Consider the following 27,829-nt stretch of genomic DNA (forward strand, 5'->3'; position numbering starts at 1 on the left):
CAGTGTGCAATTGACAAAGTGTTTTCTTTCTGCTTGAACAATTCTTTGCAAGACTCCCGTATAGATCTGTAGTTGAACGTTTGGTTTCTTTAAATTACCCGTATTCTTTTTACCTTTGCCTCCGTTGCGGGACCAACTATTGCGGCACTGCCGATTGGCTGCGTGAAAATCTGGCCTGCTGACCAGCTCTTTAATCCTTATTTTTTAACAAGCTTCTATAGTGGTGATTGATTGTTAGAATGATATTAATATGTTATGGATTAATAACCACACAAATGTTATGTTGCAAGAAAAAATTGGGCGCCATTGACAGACAAAGCTAGCACTTATAAATTATAAATAACGCTTGCAATCCTACTCATATAAGCTATCAAGCAAATAGTAATAAATCAACCTTGTTCTAACGACAAACAAATCGGGTAAAATTAATAATACATTCATTCATTTCTAGCCAGCTTTCCAGGGTAAAAACATTGCGTCACTATGTTGAGTTTAACTTGCTCAAAATCAAATTATGGCTGTAATGTTGCAAGAAAAACGACTGTCAGATTCAGTCAATCACAAACGATCACATGCCTTTATCCAGTTTTCTCGTTTCTATCTTCGATTGTCTCTTCTTCCTCCCTAGAGCGCCTGGCCTAAATTGTCGTAAATTGTTGTTGCCAGATTGAGACAGATTTCCCGCCCAATCAGGCAAACCTGGCTGCAGCGCGCTGCATATCTGGCCCGATTTGGCAACACTGTGCAACGTGCTCGGTTCAACCAAATGAGTTGTTCATGAGTGAATGGATATTAATTGCCGCGCAGGGAGCGTTACCATGGCTGAACACGAAACACAAAGTCACACTGATCGAGGGCTTGAACTGGTGAGAAGTGAGTGAAAGGCAAAATGCAAAATGTGATGTACAATTTATACAAATTTTTTATACCAACTATGGATTTGCTTAGAGTTTAACAAGCTTTAGTCTTGTGGTTGATACATTAGCTTCAAAGTTCAGACTTGTCATGCAGCACGCATAACGGGACGGGGTTAGTTAGAAATAGGTGGAGCTGGACATCCAATGGGCATTATATCATTAAGGCATGGATATCTTAATGAGACATAGCACCCTCTGCTGGATGACTATACGAATTACAAAAGCATATTTTGCAGGACAGTAATGCTGTGAATATGACTATGTTTGAGTAATTGTTCACGAAAAATAATTAGTCACCTCAGTGAGTAAAACATTTTGTGTAAGAAAAGGCTGCTATGACACTTAAATACCATTACAGAACCATTTCACCTGTATCGTGTGATTTGGTACCTATGCCATCACACACATGAATGGGTTTCAATGGAGAGAAAGTAATTATTTTCTGGTCCCAGTCTTTACATGCCCTGGATTACACGTTGTTTGTGGATTTAAATGATAATTTTTCATGCGAAGAGTTTGACTGTTTATTGTGCAATTTGTCAGTTAAAGGCTGTAGAGAAAACACAATGAGAAAGACTGCATGTGTTGGGAACGTTACTTTAAAAAGGAATTACTTATAGTTATAGTTACTCACTACTTGTTCCAAAAAGTAACTGAGTTAGTAACTGAATTACTAATATTTAATAACTAGTTACTTTTTATATGATAAAAGTAAATAGTTACCAGGGAAAGTAACTATTTGCGTTACTTTAAAAAAAGAAAGTTGCTATATGTCGAAGAATTTGGATTTTTCTGAGCAGTTATCACTTGGCCTTAATGTGTTAAATGGTTGAACTGCCCATTCAAGGCACTGATATACTCCCAACTTAATTGTAATTTGCTTGGTTGCAAAGGCTGTGGAACATTTAATTACTTTTGTCAATTTTATTTTTATGTCTTTATTTATTTGTTTTAGCGGACCGGAAGCAAGAGATCGATGAGGCCCTTGTAAACTTGATTGTAGAAGACCTGCAGCCTTTTTCCATCGTGGACGACAACGGTTTTAAGAACTTTGTGGCTTTGATGGATCCTACCTACACTCTGCGAGGAGGAGAAGACAAAGGCCAGGGCTGTCATGCAGAGTGTTGAAGCTATTAGCCTGACTGCTGATAAGTGGACCTCCATTAATATGGACGCATATCTAGCAGTCACCTGCCATTATGTGGATGACTCTGCAAAGCTGGCCACAGTTCTTTTGGGAGTGCTGCATTTTCCTGTGTCTCATACTGCTGATAACATCTCAGCTGCAAAGAGGTCGCTCATGGAGGAATGGGGCATTGAAGGCAAAGTCACCTCAATTGTTACTGATGCTGGAGCCAATTAAATATGATTGCGTCTGTGAGAAATTTAAATATTCGCCATGTGGTTTGCTTTGCACATGCTCCACCAGCACCACAGCAAAAGAGGAGCTCAGAGAAGTGCAGGAGCAGACGCAGCGTCCAGTCCATAAGCTTATTCAGGAGGTGGACACCCGTTGGAATAGCACTTTTCACATGCTTCAGCGCCTTTTTGAGGGAGAGACAGGCAGTGGGGGCAGCTCTTGCAACCCTGAGAACTGACGTGAGACCTCTGTCCTCTGAGGACTTTGACACCATCGCTGCTAGCCTGAAATTGCTTGCCCCCTTCTACCAGGCAACGGTAGAACTCTCTGAGGAAAAGAGAGTCTCTGGGTCAAAAATCATCCCAATGATCAAAATGCTCATGCTTTACTTGTTTGATTCAATGGGGAAAGCAAGTCACACCACAGCCAAACAACTGGGGGAGAACATGATCATAATGATGCAAAACAAATTTGACAGTATCGAGAAAAATCAAAACCGCACTGACCCATTCCACTCTTCTCAATCCTAGATTCAAAGTAATTGGTTTTTACAATCAATCAAATCCGCAAGCAGCAGCAAAACGACTCACTTTCAATGTTCACACAATTATTAATAAGAAACACACCACCTGTCACTCATGAGGAAGAGCCCTCCACCTCCAAATCATCTCAACCAGCTCCAGCAAATGTAGAAATTCCATCAACTACAGGTAATGTTGTGAAAAGTAAAAAGGGATATAAAAATTGAAACCGTCTAGTACTGATTACTGTCATGTTTCTCTTTCAGATATTAACCTTTGGGAAACACTGGACAGAGATGCTTCTGAAGCAAGAATGTCCAGAAATGCCACAGTGGATGCTACAGTGGAGGTGCAACGGTACATGACCGATCCACCGCTGGAAAGATCAGAGGAGCCACTGGTGTACTGGATCAATCACAAAAATGTGTACCCTCATCTCTTCAAACTGGCGCAACAATTGTTATGCACGCCGGCCTCATCGGTTCCTGTCTTAATGCTTCGTTACCACTCTCTAGCCAGGCTAATTTAGTTGCAGTCATGGCACTTCACCAGGAGAGGTCACTGTTACTGAAGCTTCAAGTATTGAACCCATTTTCGAAACAAGGCTTAATTCAGTGCTTCATCAAAGCTTCTCCAACTTCAGAGGCCCCATTGGGGTCTACCGGAAAGGGCGGACTTACTAGCGTGCACTGGGCACAACGTAATTTACTGCGGCCAGCTGAACACGACAGCGGCTGGCTTCATTTAAATTATTTGGGGGGAAATAAGATCACGACTTGCACCGAAAGAGAGGTCACTGACAGAGAGGTGTGTTGCTTTGTTTATACCTTCCTTTAAGGCTTAGCCAGCGGGGGGAGTGGGGAATCGTGCTGAATCTTCCTGCAGCACGGAACAGGCAAACGGCCCTAGTGTGAGTATGGCACTGGCGTCACTAGGCTATTTTATTCGGGGCTAAAGCCCCGAATCTTTTTTGTTAAAAAAGAAAAAGAAAATATATATATTTTTTCTTTTTTTAATATTTTGCTGCATGCAGAGCCTGTGCCATATCTGCACGACGCACATGCTCCCATTTGTTAGGACTCTTGTGTAGCTTACCGCTAGGAATTTCTGTTCTGGTCAAGATTTTAAGCTACGAATTGATGAACTTGCATTGAAGAAAATATGTCAGTTTTCTGTGGGCTGTAAATTGGCCAATCTATGAGGCTAAATAGCATGCCAATATTGATGACTGATTGTGTCAAGTGTCTGAGGATGAATGCTAACATGATTTGTTTCCAACTTTTGCCTTAAGTTACAATTTAGCTAACTAGCTAGCTGCCCACCCTTTTAAATTCCAATGCTGGCTGTCATTTCATTAACAATGTTATGTGTCGTAAATAGTTAACACTGGTGTTAATTTGCAGTTTGTTTTAAATTTGCAGATAGTTTTGAAAAATCAAGGATGCCTGAGAGCCTTACTGCATTATATTCCATAATAGTTGTTTCTTTAGGAACCTGAATGTTGTCTTTTCCTTCACAGAAAAAAAAAATGTCCACTATAAAATGATGCAGAAAAGGCACAGATAGATGAATAAAAATCCACCTGAGTGCAGGAAATTAAGTGCCCTTTGTGATAATATAAGGTCTGTCTCACTTGTATTCATTTTACTCTGAAATAACTTGAATGGAACTTTAGATGTCTGGGGATAAGCAGCAGTCAGGTAGCTATTCAAAGCTATAATTACCTGCCTATTTTTTTTATTTAGTTAAAGCATTATGAAAAAAAATGTGCATGCGCAATAAAGTATGCAACAAAATTTGCCGCGCCCGCTAAGTGTTGTTTAAAATCGAATTACTCCGCCTGTATCTTTCGGCATTGAAGCCTATTTATTTATTTATTTATTTATTTCAGCAGGTATTAAAATTGTATACCTGATTTCATACCTGATTTAAACAGCTGTTATTGAGAAATACCTGATTTCAAAAGTGTTGTTATTGAGAGATTTGCACCAATCATTGGGCCAAATTCCAAATCGAAGGTCTGCTTGATTGATGACTTGTTTTTCTACTTTTCATGTATTTGCAATGCACTCGCTTAGCCTGTTGTTAAATTGTTGTTAGATTGTTAAAATAAAATATGGAAGAAATAACTTCCCTATAATGTCGAATTTGTCCTCCGAATTTTTGACTCTGCAGTGTTGGTGTTTCTAATGGCCGGACATCATATGACGAGTGTTGCGGATGGCACTTCAAAAGCGTGCAGTAACATTAGGCTATTCGTTTATTTTTAATTCTTACTCACAATTAGTTTAACTAACATGTTTTAATGTACCTCAAAATATACATAAAAAAATATATATATATATAGATTGTGGGTGTGGTCATAAGCCAGTATCTTCTGCCCCACCGAAATGAGGGTACTGCACGCTACTGTAGGCCTAATAGACCTTGTCTTGGGAATGTTGTGAGTTTATCTAATTAGTGCAGGCCCACTCATATTTCGACCGATCTGAAATTGCATATTGGATAGCATTAACTCAAATCGACTTGTTTTTTTGTGTATCCCGTTGCTCACCCTTCGTTCACCGGCGGATGAACGCATCGCAGAAATTGTTTGTACTAATCCAGCCCCCTTGTGTCTCAGCAAGTTTATGGATGAAGAGGAGCCCAGCTCACAACAACCGAATATATGAGATGGCAATTTCCAAAGCAGAGGTGAAATATTTGTTGAAAACCAAAATTAAAAAAAATAAAAATTCTGAACAACATTTCTGGCCGACGTTATCGACTCTGACCTCAAACCTATCCCCCCAATACATTCCTATATAGTGTTTTTTTTTTCATGTGGGACCTAATGAAACTCATTATCATCACAAAGTGACTTCCTTGTGTTTAACGTGTATGCTTGCATTATACGGTACTTTGATCTTGCAGATTCCACTATTGCCTGCCGCTGCAACACAGCCAAGCTGAAATAATTGTCACTTTGAAAATCGGGAATTACTTTATTAGAATTGGTATGGATGTTTGAATTTTTGAAATCCACCTAACACAAAGTGGGCTTGTTGATTCAACACATCTGCCCATAATGTTGCAAACATTGAGATGTGATTCATATCGAGGCTCTGTTGGGACCACTTTCCATTGATTAGTTAACATTTTGCATTAATCCTTCCCTCCTCCTTCCCGGTGTGCTCCCTGCCTCCACAGGAGGCCTTCGCGTGTCCTCCGCTCCCCGCCGTCCTCAACATGGACGCCGGGTCCTACAGCGTCCCCCCGCCCCGCGGCTCAGCCTCCAGCTGGCCCCGGTCGGCCAGCCCCCGGGCCTCTCTGTGCTCTGGGACGTGGAGGTAGCGGACCCCTCGGCACCCCCTATGGAGAGCTACAGGTGAGGGGAGGAAGCCCGCCCAACCTGTGTGTGTGTGTGTGTGTGTGTGTGTGTGTGTGTGTGTGTGTGTGTGTGTGTGTGTGTGTGTGTGTGTGTGTGTGTGTGTGTGTGTGTGTGTGTGTGTGTGTGTGTGTGTGTGTGTGTGTGTGTGTGTGTGAGAGAGAACAGCCCCTCTCTAGCTGTGAGGGAGAGCTAGGGTGTGTGTGTGTGTGTGTGTGTGTGTGTGTGTGTGTGTGTGTGTGTGTGTGTGTGTGTGTGTGTGTGTGTGTGTGTGTGTGTGTGTGTGTGTGTGTGTGTGTGTGTGTGTGTGGCCTTGAACCAGCAAGATGGCCTTCCTCCTCAGGGTACCTCCGTCTGATGAGCGTCACCAAATAATAACTAGATTGAAGGAATATCAAAACGATCATGGTTTATTTTAAATTCGCATAGCCCGTATTGTTATGTAATCAGCAAATGCCTAGGAAACAGGTTGTTCGAAAATGGTAACGTTCTTTTAAAATATACGTTGCCTCAACCCCGCCCTCGTGGACGGACCGTATTCATCATGGTTCTATCGGCTTGTGTTCTACACCCACCGTCCTATAAATCAGCTCCCTCTCCCCTGCAGTGTGTATGTTGTGGTGAAGGGCAGCGGCGTGTTCCCGGAGTCGAAGCTGCTGCGCGTGGTCAAGGCCACCCCCCTGCCGATGTGCGTCAGGATCACCGGCTTGAAGCCGGGCGATAAGGCCTACGTCTCCGTGGTCGGAAAGGACGTGTTCCGGCGCTACGGGCCGCACAGTAAGGTCATGCTGGCGGAGGTCCCCGAGCAGACCGCCGCACTGCCCTGTGTCGCCTTAACGGGGGGGGATCAACGTCGGGGAGCTTGTCCTGAAGAACAACGTTCATCCTTGGAGCCGTTATGCTTTTCAAGGCTGTTTATGAGTTTTTACTGGGGTTAACAAAGTGTTTAGTGTTTACTGGGGTTAACAAATGTTATTGAGTTAAATTATTAATTTATTTTTTTCCAAATAATGACATTCTATTTGTGTGTGTGTGTGTGTGTGTGTGTGTGTGTGTGTGTGTGTGCGTGTGTGTGGAGCAGCAATTAAAACATTTTGAAAATTTGGACAAACAATGGTCTGTTTTCCGTCTCTTCAAGATTGAAGAAGGTGGTTCTTGTGATACTTTTTCCATGTTGATCAAAATAAAGTTTGATTTCGGAAGCCTCAGAATAGGACATATTCAAATTGTTCGTTTTTGCTTTGGGGGAATGATTACCAGTTCGGGTTTCCTGTAAATCTGTACATACATCTGTAGTAGATGTAACTATTAGATGCATGCAGATGTAGAACTTGGTACATATAGCTGTAGTACATAGTATATGCAGCTGCAGTGAAATCACGAGGCAAAGTGATCTCTGGAGCCCCCAGAGAAGACACCCGACACTTGGCCCTCACACTAGAAGAGAACCGGCCCCTTGGCCCTCACACTAGAGAACCGACCCTTGACCCCCACACTAGAGAACCGGCCCCTTGGCCCTCACACTAGAGAACCGGCCCCTTGGCCCCCACACTAGAGAACCGGCCCCTTGGCCCTCACACTAGAGAACCGGCCCCTTGGCCCTCACACTAGAGAACCAGACCCCTGCCCCCCACACACCAGACAGAACGTGGACTATTCCCTGACCTATGAACTGCTCCACTGTAAGTGCACTAAATGCTCTTGGGTTCCATGTGCTTTACTATCATGAGGAGGCATGCTACAGAACATGGTTGGGAATAAACAGACAAGGTGTTGGTTGTTTCGGTATGGTGAGGTTCTCTGTCAAATTAATCATGTTTCTCTATAGAAGGATCACAGCAACCAGACCAGTCTCTGACCTTCGAGAGAGCATAGCGATGATATCTGAACAGTGGTTTACGTAAAGAAAACACACATCTGTACCTGACATACACACTCAAGACACTAGACACACACACTGCGCCATGGGACACAGGACACACCATGAAGGTTATGGGAATGTGTCTGGGTCACTAGATCATTAAAACAACCAGAGAGGAGACGGCCCACATTTAGTTGTAGCTCCTCTGGTTATGCCTAAACTTTTAAAGATCAAATATATAATTTTAACCTAAACTCTTCTTTAATAACACTCATTGAACCAGAACCTTCAATACATCAATATTATAATAAACAAAGTAAAACTAATTGTTTTTGGATAAAAACAATACAAGAATGCAAACAATTAGTTTCATAAATGTGAGATTTCCATCACAAATTAATGCAAAACGGGCCTATATGAATTAATAAAAAACTATTCAAATTAAACCTACGCCACTCATCACTGATGATTATCGTGGATCCCATGGGCAACACGTGAAACAACCCCTCTCGAAATGTACACATGTGCTTATTTGTTCTCGAAGTCGACACTGGATGGCGCTGTAAGCGCACCGAGGGGCTATAACATCGACCCGGATGGTGATCTGCGCATCGTTATATCCCACAATTCCTTTTTCCGTCGTCCTCTTTCCCTTCGGCCGCAATGTCTAAGAGAGGTACGGTGAGATTGCCTTCCAATATCTACATCCATCTGACATTAAGACTTCTTCATCCGAGCTGAAAATCATACTTGTTTTTGTAATGCATCCTGCGCTGACAGCTATGCGTGTATTGTTTAATTTGAGAAAACAATTTGATAGATTTGACCTGTTTTGGTGTTGGCTAGTTACAGGAGCCCATGTAGCTAGCTAGCCTTTAAACGATAAGGCGAAAATGGGTTCGGATATATTGGTTCTTTTCCTTCGGGGACAACGTGGAAGAGGCTTTTTAATACGTTGTGTTACTAAAATTTGACAAAGGTATGAACAAATTAACTAATGTTGACTTTTAAGTGCATCAACTGAAGCTAATGCTAACATCTTCGAATTGACTTGAATTACAACCGTGAAGCATGGACGCCATAGTGTTTATTGCTCTAATGTGGTCGAGCTGTTTGCGTTAATGCTTTTATTTTATAGTCATTATCATGCTTTGAGAAACATTTAGTCTTAAGAATTAGTGAACGTGCAGATGTGGTGTCCTAGTACATTGTGGTTGCATGTTTGCCGGTGGGTCTCGTTCTCCCACCCCTTCCAAAAAGCGCTTGCCTGGTCTGTCTAGTGGCTGGGTGAGTTGTCGTTAGAAGGGAATATCAATCCCTTCACTGTGGGTGAGATGGCGGTATTTTCAGTGACTGACCAATCTCAATCAGTGTTGGTACAAACCATAAGCCGCTGCAATCTTGGTGGAAAAGCCTAAATTGGTATGCATTGACGGCTCCCATCAATTATTTCAGTTGGTACGCGTAAGAGTCAAGACGCTTGTATTGAGTTAGCTGTGCCTGTTGCAGGTTTGCTTCTCGCAATGGAAAACAATGCGAGTTACTGACGTGTGTGTGTTTCGGTTCTGTTCAACAGGACGTGGTGGGTCATCTGGAGCAAAGTTCCGCATCTCACTGGGTCTCCCAGTGGGTGCGGTTATTAACTGCGCTGACAACACAGGTGAGAACAGACTTGACTTGGCATTTCAGGTGTCCCATGTGCCAGCCCCAGGAGAGGCCTGTTGACTGTTAAGAAATGTAAATGCAATTATTCTCTGGTGGGTTAAGTGTCGCCACCCCTTCCAAAAAGCGCTTGCCTGGTCTGTCCAGTGGCTGGGTGAGTTGTCGTAAGAAGGGAATATCAATCCCTTCACTGTGGGTGAGATAGCGGTGCATTTCCGTGACTGACTAATCTCAATCAGTGTTGGTACAACCCAAAACGAGTAGTTTCGACTTTATTCCAAAGGTTCGGGAGCTATGTGTTCTGTAGCAACCGATTTTTCATGTTTATCTTATTGGTTTAACTTTCATTTTTAATTCAGCTGGATACCAGTCAATAGTAAGACTGGGTCAGCTGGGTGTCATGCCGGCGCCTGTGATTAGTGTCTCTTGTGTGAACTCCGCTGTTGATCTCATCGGGTCTTGTTGCTCTGTCTCCTCCACCTTTCCTTGAAGGGGCCAAAAACCTGTACATCATCTCTGTGAAGGGCATCAAGGGTCGTCTGAACAGGCTGCCCGCTGCTGGAGTGGGTGACATGGTGATGGCAACAGTGAAGAAAGGCAAGCCAGAACTCAGAAAAAAGGGTAAGTACTTAAAATTTAGCTCCTTGGATAATAGTCTTTTTTCAATTGGATAATTAGAATTGCATTACATTTCTTTGTGGTGCTAGACCGCCTTATTGACTCAGAATAAAGCTCCTTCAGTAAGGAGTAACCTGTGTACCCCCCACCCCTTCCAAAAAGCGCTTGCCTGGTCTGTCTAGTGGCTGGGTGAGTTGTCGTTAGAAGGGAATATCAAACCCTTCACTGTGGGTGAGATGGCGGTGGATAACCATGACTGACCAATCTCAATCAGTGTTGGGACAAACCCCTTCCTGCTGTAATCGTTAACAACATCGCTAACATCGCCGGTTGCTTTCCATCCTTGACCAAGTCCCAACTGTTTGGCCCATCTTGGGTCATTGGGGTTAGGTGAATCATGCTTGGAGGAAGGTAAACGCGTGGATCTTGACTAGTATAGCTTTGACTGAACCATCCCCATCTCTCCACAGTGCATCCTGCGGTGGTGATACGGCAGCGGAAGTCGTATCGACGAAAAGACGGCGTCTTCCTTTACTTTGAAGACAATGCGGGGGTCATAGTAAACGTCAAAGGAGAAATGAAAGGTGAGCCTCATGCCGTACTGGGTTCACCTTTAATGCAGTGTTTGCATGCACACCCCTTCCAAAAAGCGCTTGCCCGGTCTCCCAGTGGCTGGGTGAGTTGTCGTAAGAAGGGAATATCAATCCCTTCACTGTGGGTGAGATGGCGGTGCATTTCCGTGACTGACCAATCTCAATCAGTGTTGGTACAAACCAAACCTCAGTTTAACCAATCAACTAAAGCTTATAAGAGCAGCGCTGCACTTTACTGTAAAAACCAAGACGGTCTCTAGGTACTGGGTAAAGGCAGATTGAGCAGGTGCATTTGGCTGTGGGGGTCAGGGTATATTGCTCGTATGGTTAATAGGGACAGCCCTTTATGTTGCGATGCCATTTGCTTAACTGTGATTAAGCCACTCGCGGTCACGGGTAGTATTTCGGAGACTGTTGGTATTAAAAGTATTCAGTCCACTAACTAGCTGTTACCCGATCTAGTTTAACTCGGATGGCTATGTGGGAGGGGTTTTAGGAGTTTCAATAGTATCATTCTGGTAAGCAAAGGATGGCAAGCATATCTTATTTGGGGGATATAATCAGCTATAGGATGTGATTTTTGGTAAAATTATTTGCATTAAATCTATCAACATTCAGGTTCTTAAAAGCTATGAGCTAGGGTTATTGTTAAACCTTGCAACTTTTAAGGGTTTGAGAACATATCCGGATAACAATTGATTTGATTTTTTTTTTTCCTGCATGCTCGGTTCTGAAGTTGTTAAAAGTATGACCAGTGTTTTGCTCTTCTCGTACTGACTTCTCATTCCTCTTCAGGTTCTGCCATCACAGGTCCTGTGGCCAAGGAATGCGCGGATCTGTGGCCGAGGATCGCATCCAACGCTGGAAGCATAGCCTGAGTTGACCCGACACGTCTTGTTTTCAATAAAAACTGTTGTAAAGTCGGTCCGGTCTCATGGTGTGGTTTATCTATAATGCAGTCAGAGGAAATGTATTTTCGGAATTTATTGCAGACTTTATTATAAACGTACACAGTAACAACATTGTTTAATGGCATTTAACATGTTCAAATAACGAGTAATGTGCTATACAGTGGTGTGGGATAAAGCGGTATTAGAAACTATAAAGGGGGAAGTGGTTGACAAGAGTGCAGTGATGAACTCTAACTACTGGGGTGGGGGGGGGGGGGTGACTATCAAGGAAGTGACTTGTGATCCGGTGTAATTGGTGCACGGGGCCGTCACCAGTGGGTCAAGGTATCGCCTCCCATCGGGGGCCGAACCCCCTGCCTCTGTATTCCTCGTCGTTGCTCCTGCGGACCTCCGCCTCCGTGGCTGGAGGAGGGCTGTCCGGGGGCTGGTCCTCGCAGGTGGCCTGGGGGTGGATGTGCCAGGATCCCTCCCGGTAAGTGCAGTAGCACACGGTTCTGTCCATGTCCACTCGCTCTCCTGCAGGGATTATCTGGCTCCCGGCGTAACAGTTGGGACCTTTTGGACGGGAAACGATAAGTCAAAGTTAAGCAAAATGTTGATTCATCTCAAAAGTACAGGTCTCTCAATGTAATGAACAAGAGGGTGTGAATTTCAAAACGTAAACTACACTGTTATGGTTCTATGGTGACCATATGTCTGCCATGTATCTGAGGTGTCACGTGACGCACGCTATGCCAGGTCTCCTGAAAACAGACCCGCTGCTGGCAGGCGGGCTGGAGGCAGTATGTCCAGTGCCAGCTTCAACCGATGGCTTGAGTCGTTCACCTTTATGGATAGCCTGCCCCTTTATTTCATCCTCAATTCACTAACACTAGTCATTGGCCATTGTTTCAAGTTAACTCGCATTAGAACGGTGTCATGACATTAAATCCTGAAAGTCAACATTGTTATATAAATGTGATATGATCGATGTCGTCTGAGGGGTTTAAACAAGTTTGAGGTGAAGTAGCGCAATCTACTGGACAGTAAATGTAGTACACCCACTAGTCACGAGAACCCTGTAGACTCAACGGACAAAGATGACCAGCAATGCGAAGCATCGATTGCCAAAACTTTCACCCAATGTGCCAAACTGTAAACGCTAAAATATTAGACGTGCATTTATAAATAAAACGGTGAGTAATTGCAAACACAAGACTTTCATATTATGTAAAACTTAGAATATCTTATTTTGATATAACGCAATAATACGATGGTCTATTTGTGTGTGGTCTATTTATTATGCCCCTCATCAATGTCTCCTCCTCTGTCCACATGTGAGTATAATGGGGCCATTTCCACAGCAGTGGGTGTGGTGACGTAACCACCACCACCGCCCAGTTAAAACACATCCCACTGAGAAGGGACTAATTTTAGACATCAGCTCCGCGGGAGGTCAAGTGGAAATGTTGCGTGTGTGTGTATACCAGCGTTTGTTCATGCATTATGTGTGACAGCCACACACAACCTATGACCATTAACACGTTCACAACATGAAATGCAACTCTGAACTTAAAACATAAAGTGGTCTTTACCGGACTTGCAGACCGGGCAGCATTGGTTGGGCTCGAAGGAGGGGTCGACACAGTGGGGGGCGGGGCAGTCGGAGATGGAGCAGTACACCTCTCTGTTGGCCTCGCAGCGACAACGCTCGCAGCGGGACAACTGGCGCACGAGGCACGGAAACAACGCGGTCAATTAAGGGCCATCTCGATGTTGTCGATAATGTAGGCTCCTACTGTATGACTTCAATTTGGACTTACAGTCTCTTTCACAGTGGTGTTAACATGCATAGATACTTATACCAAAATACCATTCAAGATTTGTTAAAAGTTAGGTAAGGATATGTTTTTTAGGTAAAGTTAAGTTTTAGGTAAGGATATGGGTCAACATGCATTAATGCACATGCCTCCTCACATGGTCAATAAAACCATAGTGACGCTTTTTCATAGACTATACTTTTCTATTGGAAGCGCAATATACCTAAATATGACACCTGCGTGCACTTAACTGGAAAACCCTTAATGTTGGACAAACATCTACACCCATGCATTGCCAGTGTTGGTCGTTGTGTTATGGGCCTATTATCGATTACCTACTATCATGTCAACAACAAATCAGTTGACCAACACATCATCGGTTACATCATATCTAATCAATTATCGACATCTCTCACTATGACGGACTAATGCACGTGCAAAACGGTAGGGTAGTTCTCTTTGTATAACTTTAACTTTACATAATCCAATTTATAGATACGATTATTGATAAGTAAGATAATAGATTAAAGTAATATGACACGTAAAGAAACGCGCCGGGAAGAGGCTCGGCACATATTCACCCTGAATTCCTCCAGGAGCCGGTACGTCTTGCCCCCGTAGACGCACACCTTGGCCACCGCCTCGCACACGGGGCAGCACGCCTTGTACCTGATGCGGGTACACCGGGGGTGCACGCGGGGACACTTGGGCCGCACGCACACGGGGCCGTCAACGGTGCAGGTGCACGGGCACGCCGTGGGGCTCGGGTTGTAAACTTCTCCGATGGCGTACACGAAGCCGTGGTCGTCGATGCACCACTTTCCCCGGTAGTCACCGAACTCGTAGTCCGAGTCGCTTTTAGAGGAAGAATATTCCGCCGCGACTCTGGGAATCTGCAGACTCTGGGAAATAAGTAGTAGGGTGACGGTGAAGCACTGCGCGCTATTCCTGGAGCTCATTATTATGTCTATAATAAGTTGTAACTGTGACTCTACTACTGTGATAACTATATGCAATACGCGGAGACTCAGTGCGCCTTTCCTCCACAGGCGTGTGTAGCTGGTGACGAAGATGCGCACATAGCCGCCTCTGGGGACTGTTCCTGTGGCCAAACCCGATATGGCTCAAACATGGTAAATGGCCGTATAGGACAATAACAGTCGTTATTGTAATCGAATAAACTTCCACCGATCATTTGCGCCTCCGATATGACCTCACCAGCTTCAATCTTATAAATACGCACTAGATACGTTCTGATATTTATTCACATTTTCTATTGGATTGCGAGTGTAAGATTGATTCATTCAAATAAACCACACACCACTGAAAGAAAGAGGTCATCTTTTAATAGGCATAAGATAACAATGTACAAAATAAAGAATAAAAAATGAAGAGCCTTAATACTAAAAACCGCCCCATTCAAGTAAGGAAAATAACATTTCGATGCTCAAGAGGTCGATATAGGAATGAGTCCTGTAGTTTGTCGGGCTTATGTTGTGAGGGGGGGGATTAGTTACATCTACAAAAACTAAATAATGATAAAAAAAAAGTATTTTAATGCAACTTCAATAGTTTTGACCATTAATCCAAATCTAAAAACATTTTAATTGAATCTAGATATAAAGTTTGGGTGTCGCACAGTGAAAATATTTCTTTCAAACTTGAGTCCAATACTCACAAACCAAATTTGAATATTGAATATATTATAAGAATAGCATCCTATTGGGAGTCCATTGGTAGCATTATGCAAAACAGGAGCGAGTTGTAAAACAGATATTTCTCTAGGAATGCATGAAAGAGCCACCCGAAAAACCAATACTTCCACGTTTAGTTTAAAAAACAGGCAGGAGTCAGACCCAGATTTATTTGGACAAAGGCTACAGACCATTTATGTCTGCCTACAAGGAAGTCAACAAACAAGAAACGATTCTACAAAACGGTTTTCGTTATCCTGAATCAACGATTGCGTGGGTTGGATTCAAAGAAGGGGAGAACAGAAGAAATAATATATAAAAGCAAAAAATGACTAGAGGGATATTAGCTTCTATTGAGGTCCGTTCACACTGGACCGACCATGAGGAACAGAAACACACACACACACACACACACACACACACACACACACTGAAGTAGGAGTGGGTTCTGACAGTTCTAAGATGTGTGTATGCAGGACAGAATCAGGGAATCTGGGACGAGGATGTCAACAACCGAGCCGAAACCGGGCCGCAAGGCGATTGGTCAGCCTCGTGCCAGATCGGTCAGACACGTGTGTGTGGCGGGTGACCACAGCCGAGTCCTCGGATGGGAACCAACCGAGAGCCTGGAGCCCCGGGTGTGTGTGGACGTGACTGTGTGTGTGTGGGGGGGGGGGGACCTCGATACGTGTTGGGATGGGACTGTTTGGGGACGTGACACATGTCATGTGGTGGCATTTCACAAGAAAGACGACTTTCATCCAACCTAATGTGCCCGGAGAAGGAATTAAAAATAATATAGAAGAAAAAAAAACAAAAAAAAAAAAACGGGAACACGTGTAGACCCTGCAGTACCCTGACGGGCCGGCCCGGGCTCTACTAGACCCTGCAGTACCCTGACGGGCCGGCCCGGGCTCTACTAGACCCTGCAGTACCCTGACGGGCTGGCCCGGGCTCTACTAGACCCTGCAGTACCCAGACGGGCCCTACTGGCCCGTCTGGTTGCCGGCGGCCGGGGGCTGTGGTGGGAGGGACGGCGGGCGGGGGGTGGGGGCGGGCTCCTCTGCAGCAGCCGCCGCCGCCGCCGAAGCAGCAGCCGAAGCCGTAGTGGTGGAGGAGGAGGAGGAAGAGGAGGAGGAGGAGGAGGAGGAGGAAGGGGCGGCGGCGGGAGGCGTGGCCTGAGCAGGGGGCGTGGTCGAAGGCGGGGACTGCGGCGGGTTGGAGGCGGCGCCCGGGCTGGGCTCCCGCGGCGTGCGGGGCCCCCCATCGGGGCCACCGGCGGGCCCGGGCGCTGCGGCGGAGGAGCGCTCGGGGGGCCGGTCGGGGGAGGCGGGGGGCCCGCTGCTCATGCTGCTGCTGCTCTCCTCGCTGTTGGTGGCGGCCGTGGTGGCGCCGGCGGCCGCTGCCGCCGCGCTGGCAGGGGGCGGGCCGCTCTCACGGGGGGGCTCGGCGGGCGCCGGGCTGGCCTTGTCCGTGGGGGCGGCGGGGGGGAGGTCGGCCGACTGGGGGCTGGGGGAGGCCTCGGCTGCGGAGGACGGGGCGTCGTCTGGGGGGGGACACACGGGGGGAGGAGGCGTCAGCGGCGGGGCTACGACGGGTTAAAGGTCGACTCGGATCGGGACATCAACAGCATTTATTGTTTTGAATAATATAGAATGATTTATTAAAAGGCCTGAGAGTGGAGACATTCATACACGCTTGTTGATCGCCACAGAGAAGGCAGCGAGTTTGTTTTGTGTGGGGACGTGTGAGGATTAGTCACACGGGCGGCTAGGCTCATTGGTCGAGGAGGGGTGGACTTTGCGTCATTTGGAACAAGCCTCTGAAACCAAACAGCCTCTGCCTCACCCACTCAAAACTAGCCTCTCTCTCTCTCTCCCTCCCTCTCTGTGCTCACCTGTCTCTCCCCCCTCCCCTCCCTCTCTGTGCTCACCCGTCTCTCCCCCCCTCCCCTCCCTCTCTGTGCTCACCTGTCTCTCTCCCTCCCTCTCTCTGCCCCCTCCTCCCTCTCTCCCCCCTCCCTCTCTACCCGGCTCTCCCCCTCCCCCCCTTCCCTCTCTCCTTGTCTACCTCTCTCTCAGTGCTCACCTGTCTCTCTCGCCCTCCCTCCCTCTCCGTGCTCACCTGTCTCTCTCCCTCCCTCTCCCCCCCTCCCTGTCTACCTCTCTCTCTGTGTGTGTCTCTGTGTGCTCACCTGTCTCTCTCTCCCCCCCTCTCCCTTCCTCCCTCTCCCCTTCTCACCTGTCTCTCTCCCCCCCTCTCCCTTCCTCCCTCTCCCCTTCTCACCTGTCTCTCTCCCCCCCTCTCCCTTCCTCCCTCTCCCCTTCTCACCTGTCTCTCCCCCTCCCTCCCCCTTCTCACCTGTCTCCATGGGCGTGGGCGTGTCGTCCCCGGGCCCTGCGGACGCCGTGTCCCTCTGCTCGGCGGTGGCGGCGGCGCTAGCGGCGCTGCTAGCGGCCGCCGCCGCCGCCGCCGCTTTGCTCACGGCCTCCTGCTGCTGCTGCTGCCGCTCCTGGGCCTGCAGCGCCGCCTTCTCCGCCTGCTCCGCCGCCTCGCGCTCCCGCTCCTCGGCCCGCCGCCGCGCCGCCTCTTCCGCGGCCGCCATCTCCGCCGCCAGCTTGTCCATGTCCACCTCCACCTTCTGGCTGCACAGCTGGAAGGGGAGGAAGGCACCGAGAGGGGGGGGGTGAGGATACCGCACCGTGGGGACCGCAGCTCCTCCGTGTGAGGCCTTAAAAGGACCAATGGCGTGGCACCAGGTGTGGTGTGATTAGCCGCTAGCTAGCGGCTAATCACACCACACCTGGTGCCACGCCATTGGTCCTTTTAGGCTCAGTTCGGGAGCCACGTTCACGCAACCCAAAGGGGGGTGACGGACCCCTTTTCCTTTGCGTCCCGACGCGAGGGCCTGGACGTGCGTCCCTTGCAGTCCCAGCAGCACGGTGCTGTGACGGGTCCGCTCACCGAAACCCGACGCACAAGCCCAAAACAAGTCAGGGACTGCGTCGAAGCGTCGGCGGGTCAACGCGTCGCGTCGACGTGGGATCATAACTGAGCCCATAGTCCGTGGTCGAACACTTAAAAGTCGCAGTGTGTAACAATAACACTATCTCCTAGCTTTGAATAACCTGAATGATGATTTCTAGCGATTTCAATGTTATCGAAATCCCATCCTATAACTGATATATTCTCCAAATAGGATATGCTAGCCCGCCTTTACCGCTTTGTTTACAAGAATAGTACTATTGACACTCCAAAATGCCACCGATGCCCCCTAGCCAGCCGAGCTACGCTAGATCTGGTCACTGCTAGTTGTGGTGGACTGAATACTTTTAATACTGCAAGTCTCTGAAATACTAACCATCAGTGAACTAATGTACACGTTGCAACTTGAAGGGCTGTTCCTATTAGCCATGTGAGCAATATACCCCGACAACCTGACAGCCACGTAAACCTGATGGTTCTGCATCGACCAAGCACCTAGAGAACGGCAACTTTGGTTTTAACGCTCATGTTCACAGCTGCTCCTGTGAGCTTTAGTTGATTGGTCGTTTGTCCCAACACTGATTGAGATTGGTCAGTCACGGTTATCCACCGCCATCTCACCCACAGTGAAGGGTTTAATATTCCCTTCTAACGACAACTCACCCAGCCACTGGACAGACCAGGCAAGCGCTTTTTGGAAGGGGTGCGCACGCAAATACTGCAATATGAGAACACCTCACCCTTACTACCCCTGACGAGCTGGCTGTCGCCCGGTGCGGTCGACACCGCACTCGGTGTGTGAATGTGTGCATGAACGGGTGAGTGTGAGGCAATATTTTAAAGTGCTTTGAGTGGCTGGTTAGAAAAGCGCTGTATGAATGCAGTCCATTTACCATTGTATTCTCTATTCTCTTGTATACTCTCATGTTACATGTGTGTAGTAGTTCAGGCCTTTGTCTTGGGGACTAAATATTTGATCTCAGTCCCTGTGCCTACAGCTAGGTGGACTCAGTCCCTGTGCCTACAGCTAGGTGGACTCAGTCCCTGTGCCTACAGCTAGGTGGACTCAGTCCCTGTGCCTACAGCTAGGTGGACTCAGTCCCTGTGCCTACAGCTAGGTGGACTCACTCCCTGTGCCTACAGCTAGGTGGACTCACTCCCTGTGCCTACAGCTAGGTGGACTCAGTCCCTGTGCCTACAGCTAGGTGGACTCGCTCCCTGTGCCTACAGCTAGGTGGACTCAGTCCCTGTGCCTACAGCTAGGTGGACTCAGTGCCTGTGCCTACAGCTAGGTGGACTCAGTCCCTGTGCCTAACGCTAGGTGGACTCAGTGCCTGGCCCTAACGCTAGGTGGCCCCGGGGCCTCACCCTCTTCAGCTCGGTGTTGAAGGAGTCCGTGGTCTCCAGGAAGCGCCTCTTCTTGTCCTGGTGCCGGTCCTCGATCTGCAGAAGCTCCGCCTCCAGCTTCCTCTGTGGTGGGAGGAGGAGGGGGGGGGGGGGGGAGTGAGGCTACGAAGCACCAAGCTACACTCACGGCAGGATTACGATGCCGATAACAATAATCTGTTGACAAATCCTGGGCTGACAGCCTATCGATTATTCTGACGTGGAATATTCAACAGGTCATTATTTAAATCATCTCACTTTATTATTTTTTAATTTTTTTAAAAACTATACGTTCGTTTATAAAAACAAGTCACCCTTGGCTCCCCTTATTCGTCTGTTGGAGATTATTTTAAGTTTAAACCATTTGCAATTGAATAAGTCTGCCTTTGTCTACATGTTGTTTTGTGGTGCATTACACAATGTGCTGTGGTGTTCGTCAACATTAAAACAAAAACCTTGCATAAATGATCAAGGTATTTTTTTTATGAAAACCGATCACTTCAAATAGACATGATTAATCGATTTGGAAAATGGTGTAAAACTATGAGATCAAATGATCATGGAATCCACAGTACGCCACAGAAGTGCAGAGCGGGGACCTAAGAGAGGTGACGGAGGACGATGAAGGTGACGGAGGACAGTGAGGTGACGGAGGACGATGAAGGTGAGGGAGGACAGTGAGGTGACGGAGGACGGTGAGGTGCGAGCTCCTACCTGGTGCACCATGAGCGACTGCACCTGCCTCTTCAGCACCTGCATGCGGGCGGTGGTGACCACCGAGCGCACGTCGGGCACCACCACCTCGCTCAGGATGTCGCTGATCAGCCGGTGGTTCCTCTGGAAGCGGGCGGCCGCCGTGTGCTTCACCGAGAAGCCGTCGTCGTAGTCTGAGGGAGGGGGGACAGAGGGGGGGGGGGGGACAGAAGGCACGTTCTTTACCACCCTCGCACCGTTGTGGACCGTCTTCAACCAGACTAACCCTTGAGGTTCACACCGTTACACGTCATCAGGGTGTATCATCTGCACTCGCCTTCACTCATTTCATCTATGCGTTTAAACCATGGTTGAACTGTGGAAGAAAATGTATATTCTCTTCATTGTATTGATTAATAAAATGATTTATTATAATTATTATAATCATTAATAGTGCCGTCTGTTAAACTCGTTATTAACGTTGTTAACGCAAGCCAATTTTAGCAGCGTTAATTTTTTTATTGCGCGATTATCGCAATTTATTTACTTATTTAATATTTTTCTTCATTTTTTTTCTTTGGCTCAAAACAAAGAAGCAGAAGCCTGACTGCTATGTTCAAGGCAGTATGTTTGTATGTTCATCGTTTAATTGCACTATAGGCTTTTTTTTTTGTATCGTCCTGTTTTGATCAGTATATGCCAATGTTGTTATCGATAAAAAAGCATTTGCACAAGGCAAGCCGATGCACTTCACCATGTTGATAAGAGCATTAAAATGAGAAAAATTAATGGGACAAGGAAATCAAGGGATATTTAGCATATACAATTTGTTGCCGATTAATCGCGAGTTAACTATGGCATTAATGTGATTAATCGCGATTAAATATTTTAATCGCTTGACAGCACTAAATTAATAATCATTGATTGATCGTTATTAAAACCAGATAGTCATTACATTGACTCAGCCCTGTCTGTGTTCATTGTGTGGTGCACACGCCCTGGCCTCCACACAGCCTAGCAGCCGGCCCCCGGGGGTCCCATGGGGGTCCCATGGGGGAGTGGTGGTGGTAGGGGGGCCCCTTACCGTCGGGGTCCTCCGCGGGCTGGATGCTCATGTAGGGCTCGCCCTTGTCCATGCGCGTCTGCCTCTGGCGGCTCTCCTCCTCCATGGCCGCCTCGGCGCGGTTCTTGGCGTTGACGTAGGCCAGGTAGGCCGGGGAGTTGTGGTAGGCCTTCAGGGAGTCGTTGTACTCGATCTGAACCAGGGGGACACCGTCCAATCAGTGCACGCCGACCGACAGTTGAAACACGGTACGGGGGCATGCTGAAGGCTTTTACCTCAAGGCCCCATACGGTCGGTTTATTTTATTACAAATTTTAATTGTGGTATAAAATGTTAAATAACATATTTTGTAAATCTTGTGAATTCCTTTAAGGAATTCACAAGATTTACAAAATGTTATTTAACATTTTAAATAACATTTAATATATTAATAACATATTTTGTAAATCTTGTGAATTCCATTATAAGGAATTCACAAGATTTACAAAATACGTTATTCAACATTTTATACCACAATTAAAAAATGAAAGAAATGTTAAATAACGTATTTTGTAAATCTTGTGAATTCCTTATAATGGAATTCACAAGATTTACAAAATATGTTATTCAACATTTTATACTACAATTATGTAGCACCTGGGATTAGGCACTACATGCAGTTTTGAGATTCGTCTTATAACGTCACAAGTGGGCGTGTCCACCGTGATGTGGGTTTGATCGATGCGCGACGTTCACTACAGTCCACTGGGTAGGCTGGTAGACCGATCCGGCCCACATCGAGGTGGACACGCCCACTTGTGATGTCAGAAGAGGCCGACTTTCGGAACGGCTTGTTATCACACCGTGATGAAAGGCGTGAACCCACCTTCTCGGCCTCGTACTCGTTGAGGTAGTCCTGCTTCTCCTCGTCCGTCAGGTCGCGCCACATGCCCCCGATGATCTTACCGATCTCCCACAGCTTCAGGTCTGGGTTGGACGCCTTCACCTGGTCCCACACCTGACGTGCACACACACACACACACACACACAGACCTGTAAACCCCCATCTTGGCTCAGAACGTACACCTAAAGGCCTCATGCCTGAGCCAGAGGTATGCAAAACACACACTTGCATTATTTAGTTTTCAGGAAAATGGTATGCTCTGTCGCAGACTTAAGTTGAAACAAATGCGTTAGTGGTATCGACTCATGGCTACATGGCATGAAACCTGTTAAGCCAATCAAAAGACAGCACTGGAGAAGATGGGAGGTTGACCGGAGACGACAGAAGGACAGCCGCATCACGGATGACACACACACACACACACACACACACACACTAACACATGTGTTGAAGAGCACACAAACAGGCAAGACATGTCGACAAGACCGTTGCTCTTCAAAACTAGCGGCCATGGGCGCCAGCGAGCGCGACGAGGGAGCGGTATGATGGGATGGGTGGTTTTTTTTGGGGGGGGGGGGGGGGGGGCATGCCCCCCAGTGTATCGGCAATGCGACGGCAGCTCTGGTGACGGCTGGCCTCCGTCGTCCAATCGCTGCGGGCCTCTCCCTCACCCGTCACCTCTGCCACCCGACTAGGTGCACCCCCTTCCCCCCGCCCCCAATTTTCCATTCGGGTGCTGGGAGGTCCGGAGGAGGAGGAGGAGGAGGAGGTGGTGGTGGCGGTGGAGGTCGGGTGAGGGCGGATGATGTTGTAGGAGTGGCGAGGAGGGCGGAGACGGTGGGAGGGACGGGGGGGGGGGGAGGAGAGAGGAGTGGGGAGACCCGACAAGCAGTAAAAGCAGACACCGTGGATGGGTGTCTTACCTTCCTGCTTACCTTCCGGCTGTACCGCATGTAAGGCATCAGGGGCTTGTCTGGAGGCTTGGGGGGCTTGGGCACGGTGACGCCCGTGGAGTTCTGTGGGGAGAGAGAGAGAGGGGAAGGAGCGGGGGGGGAGAGAAGAGGGGAGGGGGGAGGGTGTGAACAAGGGGTCGTTTTGATCGCCAGAGTGTGGGGGGGGGGGGGGGGGGGGGGGGGAGTTAAGGGGAGAGGGAGAGAGGATGTGAGTAAGCATCGGATGTAAGTCACATGGTGGCAACACTACAGGCTCTCTTGGTGAACAGGGTAGAGACGCTGGCTGACGTCTAAGAATCAATCAATGGGGGATCAGGAAGCACCTGGGGGCGTGTACACTTATTAATGGAGTCCAGCTCAGATTATGTGTTTTGGGGTTAAATGCCGTCTGGTTACACAATCTACGGGATGAGTGTGTTCAAGTACAATAAGCAAACCCAAGTCAAGGGGCGTGTGTTTTTTAATCAATTAATAGTGAGGTGGCCAGTGGCTGACTACAAATATCTAGAAAGGACAAATTGAGTTCATAACCTTCACTGGTGTGATCTCCTAAACAGGTAAAAGAAGAGAGGGGGGAGAACACAAAAGTCAGAAAAGATAACAGGGGCACGGCGCTGCTGCCGCAGTCAACCAACAAGGAGCAGCAGGCGATCATAAAACAAATGATATCAATAATGCAATCATGCACAGAGCACAACAAGCTGTGGCATGAGGGGCTGAGCATGACTCGGGCAGGGGGGGGGGGGGGATGGAGACCCTTGCAGAGCGAATGACAACGTTAAGGGGGACTCTGGGCCTCTGTTTTGCTCCCGTAAAGTACAAGTTTGGTTGTGAGAAACAACCCCCGTTGGTTATCTTATATTCAAACATGCCCCCCCCCCCCCCCCCCCTCCCCCAGGTATAAAACCGGTTACGGCCCCCTTCCCGTTCAGGTGTGGATGTCTGCTCTCCTGTCCTTTGTTTAACTTGTGGTGTGGACTATTTTTGCATTACTCAAATCCAATCGCCCTTCCCTACGAAAGCTAGTGTTGGTCCTGCTAGTGTCCCAGCACCACCCACCCCCTCCCCGCCAACCCCAGCCCCCATAAGTGCGTCCAGGTCAGTGCATTACCCTGCTGGAGCCCGCCGCGCTCCCTCCCAGGCGCAGGTTGTTGTAGGCCAGATGGCTGTAAGGATTGTATCCCACAAAGCCCGGGGCGGAGGGCAACTGCTGATGGAGACAAATGAGACAAAACACGAATGAGATATGGCGCACGAAACAAGACGAGCGGAGAGGGAGAAACGCGTAGGAAAAAAAAAGGATAAGAAAAAACTCTATTCAAATTAATAAATTAATTAAATGGAATTTCTGTTTTTTTTTTTTTTTGCCGCTCGTTTGTTAATGATGTGCATACATGGTGCGCACGCGTTGCGAGGCAAAGCCAACCGGATCAGCCAGCAAACAAGGCACAATGTCAGGGGAAGAAAAGGGAAAATGTTCCCCTTCTGCGACAACTTTCTCTCCAGATACGACACAGCATCTCACACACAGCTTGAATCTATTTTGAACAACACAGACATCTACTGCCAGGAAATCTGTGCTCTCCCTGTGCCATTGGTCCCATTACTGTGCTTACACAGAAATATGAGGGCATGACGTCTATCCAAACTATGAGCAGCCAGTGACACTGCAGGATTAGTAGTTACCCTTTACCACAGTGAATATAAGGGTCCAGCAAAGAGCAGAGGTTAAGGTTTCAGCAACATGGCAGTGCCAACAGTTTGCATTAAGAAAGAAACAAGAGTACAGGATTCAAGTGCCTTCTCTGTAGTGCACATTTGAATCGTCTTAACATCACTTGGCTTACTACTTCTCACTTACTGAAACGATATGGTGTGTGAACGGTCAATTTGCTAATAGTGTCAAGATACTAGGAACAATCAATATTTTCATTAATTAACATCACCAACCCAGTGCATTGTGGGACATACTCAGCTAAACACCACTACCAGGTGAATTAGCTCACCTGAACATGAAGCACACAGTGCCTGGCAGATTAGACAAAGCGTTAACGCTTGAACATTCACATAAAAACCCAATAAGCTCAATGCCGAGTGTGACTTCACTGGAAGCGGCTGCAAGATAACGCAAAATACTTACTGCTGCAGGGGCCGGAGGAGGGGGGGGGGCATAGGATGGGCGTTCTGCGGAGAAGAACCAGAAAATTCTTTACCACAAGGGACAGCCACGGCCAACCAGATGTATGATGGACACATCAGTCGTCAAGACGCAGACTCATCCGAGGGGAATGCTTATCTATCCATCATACATCTAGCTGGACACTCCCACTACTGATGTCACAGGGCAGTTTGAAAAGGCTTAACCCACCCACACACACACACACACACACACACACACACACACACACACACACACACACACACACACACACACACACACACACACACACACACACACACACACACACACACACACACAGGGTGGTAAAATACATGCTCTTTAAGTATTTTATTCATTGTTGCCCAAATGATGCAAGGCAGCTAGCATATGTTTGATACCGTGTCCAGTGATAAGTTTAGTGTTGAAGTGTGCATTAAGAGGATAATCAACAAAGGCGGATCGGGCCATAAACGGTTTGCCTCCGCAAAGTGCAATACATCCAAGACTGAGCCAACAAACCATTTTTGTGCATATATATATATATATATACACAAAAATGGTTTGATATATTTATATATATATATATATCTCCATGCAATAAAAGGTTGCCGAGATATCGTGCAGTCCAAAAGTAGTCGGGACACAGATTATTATAAATCGTATTCTTTGCCATGACCAAACTAGGATATTCTCGATATACTGGAGTAGTATGGTCATGATTTCACTCCATCACTTCACGTTACCTATGGTGCCTGACTGATTGTGTTCCAGGAAATAGTCAGATGCATGTCATTCTCAAGACCATTTGTGTTTTCATTATCACAAGAAAAAGTGCTGTGTAAAAGTTTTTATGTGGAGTCACTCAAAATCATGAATCATGATCAAGACCCTTATTTTTACTCGTGGGTCTTACACTGCGATATTTTCATTTTTAAAAGCACACATAGGATGGACTGGCCTGTATCTGGACTAAATCATTGGTCCCTATTTTTGCATCAAAGATAAAGTATCGCATATTTCGGCAAAGCAACAACAAATTATTAAGTACACAAACTTTCAATGTTTTGAAAGATCCCAAACTCTGACCTCCTAGGACTCATAAAAATAGTAATTACAAGCTACCTCTACCCATTTATAACACAATCAAGTTTTATCCTTGTGGTGAAACTAGCATTGGACCGTCAACAATAATTGTATCAATTATGTATCGATATAAATCAATAGGCTAAATATATTTTTTAAATACAGAAAATGTAGTTCCTGAGAAGTAACAAGCACAAAAAAGCAAAACATAAAACTCCAAATGCATGTCTTTGACTTAACGAGAAAAAAAGAAAATCTGAATTTACTAATATACAATCACTCAGAATAGCATGCAGGTTTTAACCCCTTAATATTAAACTAATGTACACATAGACGTCGATAAACTAATATACAATCACTCAGAATAGCATGCATATTTTAACACCTAGATTTTCTATCTAATGAACATTCATTCGGAGACTAGCATGCAGGTTTTATCACCTCGACGTTCAACCAATGTACAATCATTCACATAATAGCATGCAGGTTTTAACAGATCGATAATAAACTAATGTATAATCACTCAGAATAGCATGCAGGTTTTGGCATCTCGACATTCAACTAATAGACAATCATTCACATAATAGTAAGGAAGTTTAAACACCTCGCTTACTTGACATGGTGGCAGCGAATCAGACCCTTGTCAACATATGGACCTGGATTACAGAAAGAAGAAATCGTTAGGAACCATTTGCACGGAGAAGTTGTTCTAACTCGAGCAGTCCACCAAAGAGCAGACATATTAAGTTAGAGAATAACTTAAAATCACAAATGAATGGCTCTATAACGTGATCGGACACGGCCTGCTAGCCACCGGCTAACACACAGATCCATTCAGACAATGCAAATGTTGATCTTTACTAGTTTTATACCATGACTATTGTAATGCATTGAGGCTGTATCGTCCACCCAGAGCCCCAATATCTCCCTTCAGTATAAACTGTGGAGATATCGGTGAATAAAGAAGTGAAGCTAACAGTAGCTAACAGGCTAACGATCGATGGACAGCCGTATAGTTTACCGCACACACACGTTTAATATCGCAGCTAAATCAAATAAATAACTCCGACCCATCGCTTACAGTAAGCATTATCTGTACTGGAATGTATACGAACTAAAATATAGATAATTTCAATGTTTCGTTTACAAAATAAAAGCACTCACTGGGTGCTCCTTTGTTTCCTCCACTCGGTCACCCGACGGCGATATGCAGACTTCTCCCGAACGGGTTGGGTTGCCTTGACCGAGAAAACCCTTGAACAATTTTAAGTAATCCAATGAAATTAAAATGGTTAATAATTCAAGTAAAATACGGTTTA

The 27,829-nt window shown here is 46.5% G+C and overlaps 3 protein-coding genes across 3 annotated transcripts; 1 reads left to right on the forward strand and 2 right to left on the reverse strand.

Moving 5' to 3' along the window:
* Positions 1-8,596: 8,596 nt before the first annotated feature.
* Positions 8,597-11,822, forward strand: rpl23 (ribosomal protein L23). Its single transcript, XM_056604988.1, has 5 exons — positions 8,597-8,702; positions 9,603-9,686; positions 10,181-10,309; positions 10,777-10,890; positions 11,695-11,822. Exons 1-5 carry the CDS (start codon positions 8,690-8,692, stop codon positions 11,775-11,777), a joined length of 423 nt encoding a protein of 140 aa, XP_056460963.1. The 5' UTR covers positions 8,597-8,689; the 3' UTR covers positions 11,778-11,822.
* Positions 11,823-12,012: 190 nt separating this feature from the next.
* On the reverse strand, positions 12,013-16,544 carry si:dkey-283b1.7 (von Willebrand factor C domain-containing protein 2-like). Its single transcript, XM_056604989.1, has 3 exons — positions 14,191-16,544; positions 13,385-13,514; positions 12,013-12,365 (listed from the first exon to the last, which is right to left on the reverse strand). The coding sequence occupies exons 1-3, from the start codon at positions 14,566-14,568 to the stop codon at positions 12,130-12,132; spliced, it is 744 nt and encodes a 247-aa protein (XP_056460964.1). The 5' UTR covers positions 14,569-16,544; the 3' UTR covers positions 12,013-12,129.
* LOC130402480 (SWI/SNF-related matrix-associated actin-dependent regulator of chromatin subfamily E member 1-like) lies at positions 16,290-27,757 on the reverse strand. The gene is made up of 13 exons (XM_056606660.1): positions 27,675-27,757; positions 27,124-27,166; positions 25,407-25,450; positions 24,378-24,476; positions 23,798-23,815; positions 23,237-23,329; positions 22,296-22,427; positions 21,452-21,623; positions 20,389-20,561; positions 19,657-19,758; positions 17,665-17,956; positions 16,482-16,849; positions 16,290-16,322 (listed from the first exon to the last, which is right to left on the reverse strand). Exons 2-13 carry the CDS (start codon positions 27,128-27,130, stop codon positions 16,290-16,292), a joined length of 1,533 nt encoding a protein of 510 aa, XP_056462635.1. The 5' UTR covers positions 27,131-27,166; positions 27,675-27,757.
* Between the last annotated feature and the right edge of the window lie 72 nt (positions 27,758-27,829).

This window comes from Gadus chalcogrammus, chromosome 2, assembly GCF_026213295.1.
Source record: "Gadus chalcogrammus isolate NIFS_2021 chromosome 2, NIFS_Gcha_1.0, whole genome shotgun sequence".
Lineage (NCBI taxonomy): Eukaryota > Metazoa > Chordata > Actinopteri > Gadiformes > Gadidae > Gadus > Gadus chalcogrammus.

What these genes read in the sequence shown, in the direction of transcription:
- LOC130402480 (XM_056606660.1), bottom strand. An exon ending in AGTCGCTCATGGTGCACCAG is followed by an intron (nt 19,759 to 20,388) that starts GTAGGAGCTCGC and finishes CTCCCACCACAG; the next exon opens with AGGAAGCTGGAGGCGGAGCT. An exon ending in GCCCACGCCCATGGAGACAG is followed by an intron (nt 16,850 to 17,664) that starts GTGAGAAGGGGG and finishes GTCCCCCCCCAG; the next exon opens with ACGACGCCCCGTCCTCCGCA.
- rpl23 (XM_056604988.1), top strand. An exon ending in GCCAGAACTCAGAAAAAAGG is followed by an intron (nt 10,310 to 10,776) that starts GTAAGTACTTAA and finishes ATCTCTCCACAG; the next exon opens with TGCATCCTGCGGTGGTGATA. An exon ending in CGTCAAAGGAGAAATGAAAG is followed by an intron (nt 10,891 to 11,694) that starts GTGAGCCTCATG and finishes ATTCCTCTTCAG; the next exon opens with GTTCTGCCATCACAGGTCCT.
- si:dkey-283b1.7 (XM_056604989.1), bottom strand. Translation starts at nt 14,568, where the DNA reads ATGAGCTCCAGGAATAGCGCGCAGTGCTTCACCGTCACCCTACTACTT. An exon ending in GGCTCCTGGAGGAATTCAGG is followed by an intron (nt 13,515 to 14,190) that starts GTGAATATGTGC and finishes CTCGTGCGCCAG; the next exon opens with TTGTCCCGCTGCGAGCGTTG. An exon ending in CTGCCCGGTCTGCAAGTCCG is followed by an intron (nt 12,366 to 13,384) that starts GTAAAGACCACT and finishes CCCGTCCAAAAG; the next exon opens with GTCCCAACTGTTACGCCGGG.